This window comes from Plasmopara halstedii, assembly GCF_900000015.1.
Source record: "Plasmopara halstedii genome assembly, contig: Scaffold_614, whole genome shotgun sequence".
Classification (NCBI taxonomy): Eukaryota; Oomycota; class Peronosporomycetes; order Peronosporales; family Peronosporaceae; genus Plasmopara; species Plasmopara halstedii.
Window position 1 is genome coordinate 570396 of NW_020187532.1, and position 12626 is coordinate 583021.

The 12626-nt window shown below is 45.8% G+C and overlaps 3 protein-coding genes across 3 annotated transcripts; 1 reads left to right on the forward strand and 2 right to left on the reverse strand.

The window, feature by feature from the left end:
* Positions 1–836: 836 nt before the first annotated feature.
* Positions 837–2822, reverse strand: PHALS_12139 (CCT domain; the record flags this gene model as incomplete). Its single annotated transcript, XM_024727629.1, has 2 exons — positions 837–2534; positions 2604–2822. The coding sequence occupies 2 exons, from the start codon at positions 2820–2822 to the stop codon at positions 837–839; spliced, it is 1917 nt and encodes a 638-aa protein (XP_024578187.1).
* Positions 2823–4014: 1192 nt separating this feature from the next.
* Positions 4015–6008, forward strand: PHALS_12140 (Sperm-tail PG-rich repeat; the record flags this gene model as incomplete). The annotated part of the gene is made up of 5 exons (XM_024727630.1): positions 4015–4219; positions 4285–4355; positions 4419–5268; positions 5329–5475; positions 5548–6008. 5 exons carry the CDS (start codon positions 4015–4017, stop codon positions 6006–6008), a joined length of 1734 nt encoding a protein of 577 aa, XP_024578188.1.
* A 112-nt stretch (positions 6009–6120) lies between these two features.
* On the reverse strand, positions 6121–8902 carry PHALS_12141 (protein phosphatase; the record flags this gene model as incomplete). Its single annotated transcript, XM_024727631.1, has 2 exons — positions 6121–6266; positions 6346–8902. The coding sequence occupies 2 exons, from the start codon at positions 8900–8902 to the stop codon at positions 6121–6123; spliced, it is 2703 nt and encodes a 900-aa protein (XP_024578189.1).
* Between the last annotated feature and the right edge of the window lie 3724 nt (positions 8903–12626).

Genomic DNA, 12626 nt, shown 5'->3' on the forward strand with positions numbered 1-12626 from the left:
ATCCTTGAGGTAAAATCTGTTCTATTGCTTTTATCAATATAGTTTGAACGTTGGCGGCCGAAACGCCCTAATATCGAAAAGACGTGGCTCTCGCTATAAGATGGTCGAGAGGTTGCATCGTCAAAATAGCAGCTGTTAGATCTCAGTAGTTGAGCGGTTCTAAAACTACCCTAATATCGAAAAGTCGTGGCTCTCGCTCAAAGGTGGTCGAGAGGTTGTGTCGTTGAAATCGCTGCTGTCCCGAAAGAAGGTTTCAGGAATGTTCTCGGTGGTAAATTACGGTAAGGAAAAAAATTGCCGGCGTAATGTTCTACTTTTACGTGGCTTTACTGTGGTATGCCTGGTGGTGAACGATATGACAAGTGGCACAAGCGCTGGCATTACGTCTCAGGTGCTACCACAATTTCGACGACTCTTTTCCTCACGATGTATATACCGGAGTTTGATTTGCTGATGCACAACCTACTCGAGGACATTGTAGCTGTCCAGAGTATATTTGTTTAAGATGATGACGAAGACGACCTTCTACACTATGATCTCGACATTTTGCACTCGCGTCAATTAAATACAGTGCTTGTTTTTGATTCAGTTATGATTATTTATGAATTTTTAGGCCTTATAGCAACATTTTTCATAATTAAAGCTGAAAGCTTCCGAAAGCGGTAACATTTAAAGCGCATTTTGGGGAGAGGTATGGCTCGATGTCTAATTCATTTTGGAGTAACTCGTCACACAAACTATCTGTATCGGCACTTGAATTGTTGTAGTAATGATTTACGAATTAACTTTACTTACAATTCGACAGATTAACAAACTATTCTACGTCAATTTATACTTTATGGCACGGACGTGGCTTTCGGTATTGAGGTCTGAGCCATCAAAAACACCGAAGAATCTTCGGAAGACGACGACGGGTTGGACGCTTTCTGCGGCTCGTCACGAAGTTCAGCTGCTGCTGCTGCCTCCTCTGCGGCCATTTCGGCCAGTCGCGCTTTCGTTATGAATCGACCATCTTCTCCTCGTTTGCGATTCTTTGCAATACTATGCCGCACCGGATATGAAGGTTTGTTGGACCAATTACGATTTTCACGTTTCTTTAGCCACTTAGCAATCTTCTCCTTCTTTTCCTCTTTTGAACACGGCGGAGGGTACGATGGCATCGGTGGAGCAGTAGTCCACTTACCTCCAGGGCCAGCTCGAAGCTGGGCTGAGCCGAAGCCGTACCTTGCAGCGTAAGGATTATAGCCCATGTCCGGCTGCATGCTGCCGTATCCGTACCGATTTGTAGCATACTGAGGCTGTGGCTGGTACGAATTGTAAATGCTGTTGTTTAACGGGCCGGACGTGTACGTGTTCAAGGGATACTGTGACTGGTTTCTCGCGTAGATGACGTTTGCTGGGTACGACAATGGGTTCATGGTGTAATTTTGTTGCATACCGAAGCCGTTCATTGCCAAGTGTGCCGAGGTTGTAAGGGGAACTGCAGGTGGACTCGTGCCTATTGTGTTGTGAACAGGTGACGAATCATATCCACGCTTCATATATGTCGCGCGATCTCGAAGAGGCAAATTAATCTGGGGTGGCAAGCCGGCATACATGTTCGTTGGTGAGGCATGTGGCTGCTGGTATGGTGCCATGACTGGAAAGGATTGATATCCATTCGACACATTCATTCCAGATACATGACCCCTGCTGAATGACAAACTATTGCCAGTAGGAGCTGCTAAATTAGCCGAATTCACGTAATAATTCATCGTCATAGAAGTGCTTTGCGAATTATTCGACGTATTCATCGGCGGAGTTTGGCTCGATTGGTAGCCATATCCCATCGCTGACTGAGACAGAGGAGCGGTAGCGGTGTTGAAATGACCTACGTTGGAGTCGTTCGGCAAAGATATCGGCTCAGATTTTTCAACGGGTGACGTCGCGTTGAGGTTAAGCGCAATTTCGTTAACAAAGCTCTCCGACAGCCAATCACCAGTGTTGCGCTTTGTAGACGGGGTATGAGATTCTTTGGCCAAGAGATTTTTTACGGCCTCAAAATCGCCTGTGTTGTTATACTTTTCCAATGCTTCTTGCAGCTGAGGTGAGTCATTATTTAGCAACAGATCCTTCAGATGACCCCGATCATCGTTTGAGATGAGCCCTTTGTCGCTCAAAGACTTTATTGCAGCCATCTTGCCCGAGATACTGCGGTAGCGCTTGTTTCCCTTCTTGGCACCAGATGTTAGGCTTCCAGATCGAGCATTACTTCCTAAAACACCTATCGGTGGTCCTTCCACGGCTCCAGTGGACGAATTTGCACCCAAATTAAGACCATTGACTTGTGAAGCGATGTTGACTTGTGAAGTGACGACACAAGAATTTGGTGAAGTGAGAGACGTGGGTCTTCCTGATTCGCTGGAGGCAATGGGAGTGATCACAGATGATAAATCAATTTGTCGCTCGCTAGGTTGTTGATAGTCTTCACCGCGCAAACAAATGACAAAGTGATCATTCTCACGGACGCCAAAGCGCAGCGAGCGAGCGTTCAGCTGTCACCACATCGCAACTGTTACTACCCTACTGGCATCTAAAATACACAATTGCACTTTAACACGCACCTCAGCTGCAATGCCCATAATCTCCGTGGGCAGCAAAAAAAGTCGCGCCTTGGGCGTCGTCACGCCGTCTTCGTAATCGTTCTGCTTACCTAGTGCCGCCACCATTGTAGTTATAGCATCCTTCCACTTAAGCGGCGGTGGTGGTAGCTCAAGCACCTCATCATCCGTCTCATGCTGTGTCGTGCCGTCGTAAAGCCGCACAAATACGCGCGTACTCATTACAGCAAGTCTGTCGAGTCGGGCGGGAGAGAATTGAAAGCTTCTCGCAAGATAGAAAATGAACAATCTTTGGTCACAGGGCGCGTCGCTTGCGCCGATTGGATATTTTTTCGCGACTCCGAGAGGCAGCAAATAGAGCTCCGGTGTGCGGTCTTTTCCATACGCCCCGTGAAGATAAAAGTTGTGGAAGGTTATGATGGCAAAGCCACAGTTTTTCCCCCACCCCTCTCACTGTAGTGCTCCAAAACTTCACATCAATATATATTGAAACGTATTCGAAAAAAAGAATATGCAAGAGCATGAAGACAATGCGATTAAGATCTTCCTGTATCGCTTGCCGCTAACCCTACGCTACTTGTCACTCTTGTGGCGAAATACCTCAGTTCCGGTCTAAAGAAATCTGAAAACACCGAAAACAAAACTGTCAGATCTTATTCAGACCAAATTAAGGAAACAGTTACCACAAAAAAAAATGTGAAGTGAGCCATACCAATAGATGTCTGATCCTTCGATTGAAACCAAACCAAGTGCTCGTTGTTTATTCATGGCTTCACTAATATGCCGGCAATCATTATTTTTACTTGCTGTCGGTGTACGATAGCTACTGCACCTTCATCATACTTTGACTGCCATATCTTTCTCGATAATTCAGTCTATGCGATTGTAACATAATCTGACAAACCTATTTTTAAAGTTAGCTGCGATGTCAAACGGCACTTTTGCTTACACTGTTAATGTCGAGACGTAGCAGCAGTGCTAGGCGCATTGCAGCGCTATATTGTAAATTTCGTCACGAGCAAAATCACTTGTGTGAAATTGAGGTTTTTGCTCTCTGATCGCTCAGGCAATAGCTTAATAGTTTTTATACTTTTGTTGCTTTGTGTTACGTGTATTTTGACATCTACGAGTTAGATAACATGCTTGATGGTCGAAGTCTTCGTCACTAACTCGGCTAACTTCGCGCATGTTCATTCAACTCCCAAGATCTTATCTCAATTGAAATTGGATGGGTGACTGCATCAATGAAAATGATACGGCTGAATGAAAATCTTCTTCACGGAAAAGGTATCTATTCTATTGACCAGCTCCTCCGAAAAAATATTTTTAGTGTTGCCGTCTATTTTAATGAAATGTATAATCTCGCCCTGATCTCGAATGACATGCCAGGCATCATTTTGCGTCGATAGCGGCAATGACTATCACGACTCGATCAAAGCGCATAACAGCCTTTCATTCTGACAGCTCCACACCAGCCACGGTCGCTCCAGGATCGTATGCCCCCGAGCAATTTTTTACATGTTTTGGTCCTCATGCACATCGTCCGCATTTTTCAAGCTTTGCCACATCCGAAAGACTCAACCTAAACGTACATAAGACAACATCAGCCATCACTCCTGGTATCGTGCTTGGCTCACCACATCCAGCTTGACGGGGTTCTGATATTGTACTTTGACTTGAATAGGTCCGGGGGCATATACTTTTGATACTTGCCATCAACACGAATCAACACCTTCGAACGTCTTCGCTAGCAAGGTACGGCGGTACTAATCGTACATATCAATCAAATTAATGGACGCTCTAATTTCTGTTACTTAGATCTCTCGCTTTGCTCCGAGTGCTCCGGGATCGACAGCTTTTCGTGCATCTAGCATTCAAGACAATCCAGGTCCTGGAACCTATTTGCATTCAGACCCATCATCACCTTCAAGTAATCAGCGAGAGCACCAAAGGCCCCACAACTTTGCACATCTGGTCAAACCGTCGGTGCCAGCAATTCCGCAGCGACAGCAGAGTTACGGCTACGTGCTCGTAGGCGCCGACCTCCAACGGCAAGATTTGCCAAACTTAATGTATTCTGGTGTCGGGCAGGATACGGTTGGGCCAGCTGCATACAACAGTCACACCTCCATGTGGAATGACAAGAAGAGCTGTGCTTCGTCACTAAAATCAACCACGAAACGCGACGTCTGGGAGGAGAATAACAAGCTCATAGAGCTTCCAGGCCCTGGTCACTACGACACTGAAACTACACCGACATTTTGGGTTTCAGATGGTCAGCGACCGCGAATCGGTGCAAGGCGCAGTCGGCAGCAAAGGGCTCGACACAGTGCTAGAATTTTATCCAAGGTACCTATTCTCACTCAAAACAAGCCTGTTGGAGGATCCGACCTCGACCGAGAGCAAGATATTCAATTAAAAGAAGAGCGCATTGAACGATGTCGTCAGGAAAAGTCTAGAATTGTAGGATTTCGCTCAAAGACGAAGGCATTCGGCTCAACAACGGGTCGAACTGATGTTATGTCGCACATCAGTACTCCTTTTCGCAACCCGACTAATGCATCAACACCAGGTCCAGGCATGTACATCGCTGATCGGACATATGGCTCATCAGACCAACTAGGAAGGAATACAAGCGGAGCTTCTATTCTGCATCACCGGCCCGATGGTATGGGTTTTTCGTGTGCTACAGAGCGACCTTGCCTTGCTTACATGAAAACACTTGCAGCACCAGGGCCTGGTACATACAAGTGCGAGACCCCACGGTCCCTTAATCAAACGGTTAAACTAAAATTAGGCATCGGTCGAAATGGAGTCTTTGGAACGACATCAGAACGAAAGATTTGGGGTGAGGAGGCCTGCACCCCAGGTCCTGGTGCGTATTCAGAATTTGGCTCATTCGACACGAAGCACTATCTCAATTCAGCTGCATTTAAATCCGCTTCAGTCAGGTTTACAAAGAATGCATCGCTTCTTGCCCCACCACATATTCATTGTGTTGGCGACCACGTCTCACCTGCTGTCGGACAATACAACGTTTCGACGAACTTATTTAATGTCACTCTGAATCGGCCAGATAAAGTGGATGTTACGAGTCTTCAGACCCCACGCGCACCGTTTCTATCAACGCAAAGGCGTTCCGTTTATGAGACCAAATATGCCTCCAATTCGCCAGGTCCTGGGGCGTACTTAGACATCTGCGACAAAGATGGAATGATGTTTACAAGATCAAGAAATGCCTGCTTCACATTGGGAAACGAAGCTCGTTTTCGCATTAAGCCGTCGGTCCCAGCTATTGTTGGCCCTGGGACATATTCCATTGCGGGAACTGTCGGCACTAAAAGCTTTAATGTGACAATGAGTCAAAAGGATCAGTTCCCGAAAGTTCCCAACCGAAGAATTGTATAGCATGATGAACAGCAGCTTTTGCTTGTTTAATTGAATTATCAATTACCGCTATACTGGCGATTCTATTCTGACATTTATGTTACCGTACGTCGCTTGGATATTTCTTTTCGCTCTAATCCAAATTGTGTAAGCCTTTTTTCCACCGCAACATAGCGCGGAACGCAAACAATAAGAAATCCTGTTCCGTGATCAAGCTGTCAGCATTGCAGTCCATGACCTCCAATAATAAACTCAATTCGTCTTCAGTTGCATATGCGTCTGCGTAACAGATTAACGACCGAAAATATAAGAACATGAATTACATATCCCAGAAGGATAGCAAAATCAGGAAACGTACCACTATCTTGCTCAGCAAGAAGGACAACAAAGCTTTCTTCTGCCAAAACACCACCGCCATCAAGATCCAAAATTGAAAAATATAATTTTAGGGCTTGCCATTGTGTATTCGTAAAAATATTGACACCATTCGCCTGCATTAGATTGTGGCCTTGTACAGAAGATGTGAACTGGACCACTTCCCCAAGTGAGGGTATCGCCATCCAGTCTGTCATCGTCTTTCTTCGAACACGATCCGAAGCATTGGTATCATGAGTCGCACTGTCATCAGCAGTTTCGCCTGTCGAAACTGAGCGTCTAAATAGTGCTTTATTCCACGAAACCCGCATACCTAAACGACTAGGTGTTGAAAAGATCTCTGGCTTGTTCTTTTTCAAACTGTCGCGCGCAAAATATCGGTCGTAAAAGCGCACGAATCCCGGGCAGAATTTCCAACCACTCACCATTCGACTGGTGTCCCACTTTTTTCTTTCCTTCTGCTTATTTTGTCTCTCTGTTGCCTTATCCTTCAAATTCTTGTGCAATTTTACCTTCTTTCCATTTTTCTTTGATTTTTTTGTACGAGCTTCGAAATTCTCTGTCTCGTCAACTAATTCCCAATCCTGCAGCTTTTCTCTGTTATCTTCATTGGAGTCGGTAGCACTAAGCACGTCGTTCTTTATCTCCATCTCATCAGTCAGTGCAAAAGGTGTTACGTAAAGGTTCAGATTTTTCTTCATGGCCTTGTTTTCGAGAGTTCCTGAAGTACACAGCGATGAGACTAAAGACTGTTTCGGAATAGGTTTTGTCTCTTGCGATGTGATGCTAGCTACCCGCTCAAGAGTAAGCCGCAAATGTCGACAAATTTTCACTAGCTCGTAAAAATCAATTGGTAGAAACGGCAAATTGTCTTTCAAAAACGTCTTCACAGCTTCATCTTCGCTAATGCGAGTAAACTCAAACTCGGCGTTATGACTGCGCTTGTGCTGCTGATACTCTAGCAAGCGGCCATTTTGTTTTTCCCACGGTATCTTTAACGTTGCCCCAACATTGTGATTTGTGTTGCAGTACTCTGGAGCTGAGAACACTGTCACAACTGCAGGTAAAGATAAATTTTCATCTGTTTCCTCATGCGTTTGGTCCGCATCCTGGCAAAAATGCTCTTTAAAGCCATCCTCTTCAAGCTCGTGAGCACGAATGATAGCCAGTAAATTGTTGCGTTTAAGAAAGTCACAACAAACCTGCTCATTGAATGTATAGGAGCAACCACGGGTTCCATTGGGCACCCACTCTTGCTCCTGTGCTTTGCACCTTGCAGGGTCTGACCAAAGCAAGTCACACAAAGCACCGTAAGGTTCGGGCTCCATGAAGCGGTTCACCTGGTCGTTGATGTCATCTACGAAAGATATGTCCGGCGAGAGTCCTCCATGTACAGCCAAGAACGTACCATGACTAGTTTCAAGTCGCGCAGCTAACGGCATACTTTCGAAACATTTGATCATCCGGTTGTACACTACAGGTCCATATTTCTTCAAGCATTCCGCGCGAAAGCCGTAGAAAGTACTTAAGCTTCTGCACTCGTGATTACCGCGCAGTAGATGTACACTTTCGGGATAAGCCACTTTGTACGCCAAAAGCAGCAGAATAATTTCACAAGAAGATATTCCACGATCTACATAGTCCCCGAGAAATAAGAACGGGTTGTCGACTGCCGGACAACCGTGGACGTGAAATAACTGCATTAAATCTTGATACTGTCCGTGAAGATCTCCCACAAGCGTATACGGCGCACGGATTGCGATTACATTTTGCTCCAGCGACATAAGGTTGGTCGCTTTTCGCACAATCTCAAGTGCACAAGACACTGATATCGTGCCACCAAGTCGAAACAATGCAGTAATTTCGTCAAGTGTTAATTCTGGTATACCCGCATTCGTTAACTCTTTGTTGACGTTGTCGTCTGTACCCAATTCGCTTTCGAGCTCATCTGAAACAGCTAAAGTAGCGGTAATGACTGGCACATTGGCAAAGTGCTCTATTGCCTCCTGGCCAATGTCAACATCTTCCTGTTGACGCAGATATCGATTGAAGGATGTCCTATCTGTGGACACTCGACGATGGTGCGAGCCTTGTATACTGGCCATGCGCATCGGTTCCGCCTCCGACTTTGCGTCCAATTCAGTGCCACTACCTATACGTACTAAAGCCGGCAATGACAGACACTGTTTTTCTTGATAAGATTTAAATTTAGCTGCTGCCGCCTGAGCAGCCATAAAGCTCTTCAACGGTGAAGGTTGCGTCAAACCCCGATCATCTTCAGATTTGACTTGCATTCGGTTAGAGCTGCTATTGTCCGGCGCTAGATCAAGACCAAAATTACTATTTTGCTGAAAAGTAGAGCAACGCTGATGCTTTAGAGGTGACTTCGGTGTCGTGGGCGCCAAAATGCCAATATTCTCGGGCGCCACTTTAATTTCGAACTGCGGTAGAGCTAGTGATGCCGGTGCCGACTTGGGTGGACTGGGTGCACTAGAGTTGGCAGGTACGACGGCAAGGAATGCATCAAGCTTGCTCGCCATGGGCTTTGCGATTAAATATACGTGCAAATTTGACTAAGAGGAAGCAAACAATGCAGCGTCGTGTCGGCTGGGGGGCTCTAATTCGGGCTCTCTTCCTGATGTAGCCAACCGAAAAATAAATAAAGAGCGCTGTTGGTTGCAGAGACGGAGCAAAACGACTTTGTATACATTCGGGATTCTTCCAACAATGATTTGACGAAGAAAATGTACTATACAAATAAATAAAGTAATGTATTTTTTATGTGTCTCAGCACTGGGGTTACGCATAAAAATTGACGGCAGTAGGTCTAAACCAAAGTTCCAATAGCTTTTGAACTTTGCCCAACTAATGGTTAATGTAAGGACAACCTAATTTAATTTAGTATGTCACCTTTTGACGAACCAGTAGGAAACGAGCGTGTTGATGGAAGCCTCCAAAACTGTCTATGTAGAAAGTCGCAGAAAATAACGTGTCGGTCTTGATTTATAAGTCGCCTCCGCGGCGCCCTTCGGGCTCGGTAAAGTTGATGAGGGTTGATCAGCTCATGTTATGACACCTGTATGAAAGCGCCGTTTAGGCTAGGATCTAAAGTACCACTTGTGTGTGTCCGGTCGACTTTAGCGGAGAGTACAGTAGAAAGAAGTTATATCAAACATTATCGAATTTTATGATATCTTGCGACGGGTAACCGTGGCACGAAATTTTCGACCTATAGGGTTAACAAATCAGACGAGGCAACAGTAAGACCTGTCCTAAATGATCCCTGTCAAGTCTGGTAAATTGCTATGAACCGAGCCAGTGACTCTGAGTGGGGTAGAATGCTAAACCCGATACCCATACTCTCAAAATAACTACATTTCTGTTCAGATTTCTCATTTAGAGCGTGCAGTAGCAGTAACAAAGCTCGTGGTCGATGTCTTCCTTAGTTTCTAGTCCGAATTCGCAACGAAATTTCCGTGCGCTTTGCAAGAGGAAGCTTTAACTCTCTTAGCCCGCATTAACAAGCGCACAGAGGTCGAGTTCGCGCGCTTTGATCGGAAGCGGAACCGGGAGCTTATCAGATAACTAAATCGATTAGTTGGTACTGCTGTAACAAGAGTCTATATTTTAGAGATAAATTATTCTAAAATGTAGTGCTACATATACATCCAATTTTATTTCTCAAAATGAGACTTTTTTCTGAACGCTTATTCATTAGTACAGATATTCTGGTACATATTAATATTTACAATTACACCATGTAAAACGTGAATTTCGCAAAATAAAACAGATACATTTGTAAGGTGAAGTACACACGATTACAGAACATGTCCGGTGAAAACCTCCCCAACTAAGATTAAGACCACAATATTTTGTTCTTCAAGACACACTCTACAAACTCTCAGAGTCCTAACCCAACACACCGGCGTTACACGGCATGACCGCTCTCAAGAGACAAGATGGGCCCTGCGCTCAGCCTATTCGCTCGGGGGATGTTTCGACGCAGTGTTCAGCTCATTAACAATGTAGGCCAGCTTGCTTTACTGCGAGCGCGAGAATTCCGCTACTCTTGACCGGATCGCGCTATGATTATGATATTTATTCGTCCAAAGTAGCTTGTTGTAATGATGTGGAGCTGCCACAACCATAGTTGTGCAGAGCTGCAGCCAAAACCTGCACTAAAAGTTACCCCGCGAGCTCATTTCAAATTGTAGGTCATCCAACTCCAGGAGTACTGTCTACGCTTGGAAAAGCAGCGATTTGAAAACCCGTACTCTCTTTAAGAATTTTAGCATGAGTACTAGAAGTTGGCAAAAGTGTGACTGAGTATATAGTTGGCGCGCTCAATGAAGGGAACACGCCATCGCACCCGTCTTTGGGTCTTACAATCTGCTTCAGCAAAGCAAACGCCAGCCGGGAGCATCCTCTCTCCCTTGACTTTGCGAAATGTGAGGCTCGATGCGGACGTCGGGGTAACAAATCATCACCTAAAGTTTCTGTTGTTGATAGCCCCGCTAGTTTCAATGAGACATCTGCCATACCAAGGCTCTGTTTCACCGCATGGTTAATCACCTCTAGCTTGTAGGAAGCACGCCGAGACGGGCGGCCCTTCATATTCTCTAAGGACAGTAAGATCCAGGAGGTATGCGCTCATGGTTTCAGGGCAATCTCATGAAATAGAATCTCCCACGAGAGTTCGGACTGACTAAAGCTCTTTCACATCACCAAGAGCGGGTATCAACTTTTGTACACGCCCGGCACACCAAACATTTCATGTGAAAGCGAGTCGTCTCTATCTCATTAAGAAGCGCCAGTTGAGGTCAGCCCTCCTTTCTGGCCCTCGTAAGGTCTTTTGATTTGTGGCGGCACCCTGCTAGACACAGCAACTCAGCATGCGTCCTAGGCTGTGCTAATCTAGAGTTTGGATATGTTCTCGGAGCATCGATATCGTTTTACCTGACTTGAGGCAAACCTTGCCTTTTAAATGTCAGAATATATCAATTCAGGTCGAGCCGAATCGACATCTGTACAGGCCATCAGCCGTCGTGACATACAGCGACACCACCACAACATCAGGTAGAATAGTGTAAAACAATTGTCATACTTGGTCGAGTATACCCTTTAGTTTAAATCTAAGCGGGATCGGCTTATTTCAATAGAAGATGCGCTTTTGTGTCGCTTGGACTATATATCACCTGGTGACATCGCGCATCGACGAGTCAATAGACACGATGCACTGGTCGTCAGCAACTTGTGCTGCACTGCTTAAGGTTTTATGCAGCGGGACTTTCGTAGCTCTTTGCTTAGAGGAATCTTACTTAAGTTCACCGACCTTCGTTCAAGACCAGAACCATTACGGGTGTAGCGGATCGCAATCCGCTACCTCCAAGAGTACTTAAACCTTAACCGAGGTGAAGACGCTATTCCGATCAAAATTAAAACTGTATCTATTTGATTTATATGCAATAGAGCCGCCTATATCTGAAACCTTAGGTTTTTCTAGTCAAATAGAAAGACCTCATAAATATGCATAACTACTGACAGTCCTGCCACGTAGTGACTTTTTGACGCGGTGTAGCACACTAGGCCGCCCCGCCTACTAAGAGTTGTCGTATCCCCGCAACAAACCAGGAGATATGAGAAAAGTGATAGGTCGGTTCGATGAACCTTGACGTGCCTTGCGCAGGAGACAATCAATCCGAAAGTGACGGGTATCTCCACAGACGAAACACCGTTGGGTGTTCGAACGCTACCCGGCAGCTCGGAGCTCTGCCTCCTCATTCTCAGCAAAGCTGAGATCCATAGCTTAGGCCCGCTCGACGGGATGCTAGAGTGTGCATTCCAGCCCAGTCGTGCCGACTTAAATTTGAATTTGGCATTCGATGCCACATTCACCGTTTTTTTCAAAGAAGACGGCTGCACACGGAAGACTTCCATTCTGGTCACGTCAGAGCGGAGGCCCTCCATATAGACGGTCACTGAGACCGCCTCGGGGAGATGATCGGCTGCCATCCCGGCAATTAGAGTTTGCTACTCCTGGACAAAGTCCACCAACTCTTTCTTGCTCTGTCGAGCGGCAAGGAAACGCGTTCGCACGCGGTATGCCTGGTAAGGCAACACTCCCAAAAGCTGACGCGCCAGCTTTGTCCAGGAGAGAACGCCGCTTCATTCGAGGTAACGCAGGTCAGTGCTTATTCTCACGCTCAGCCCCCGAGCTTGGAGATAGCTAGCGCCACGCGCTGTTGCTCGTTCTGGAGCATGGCG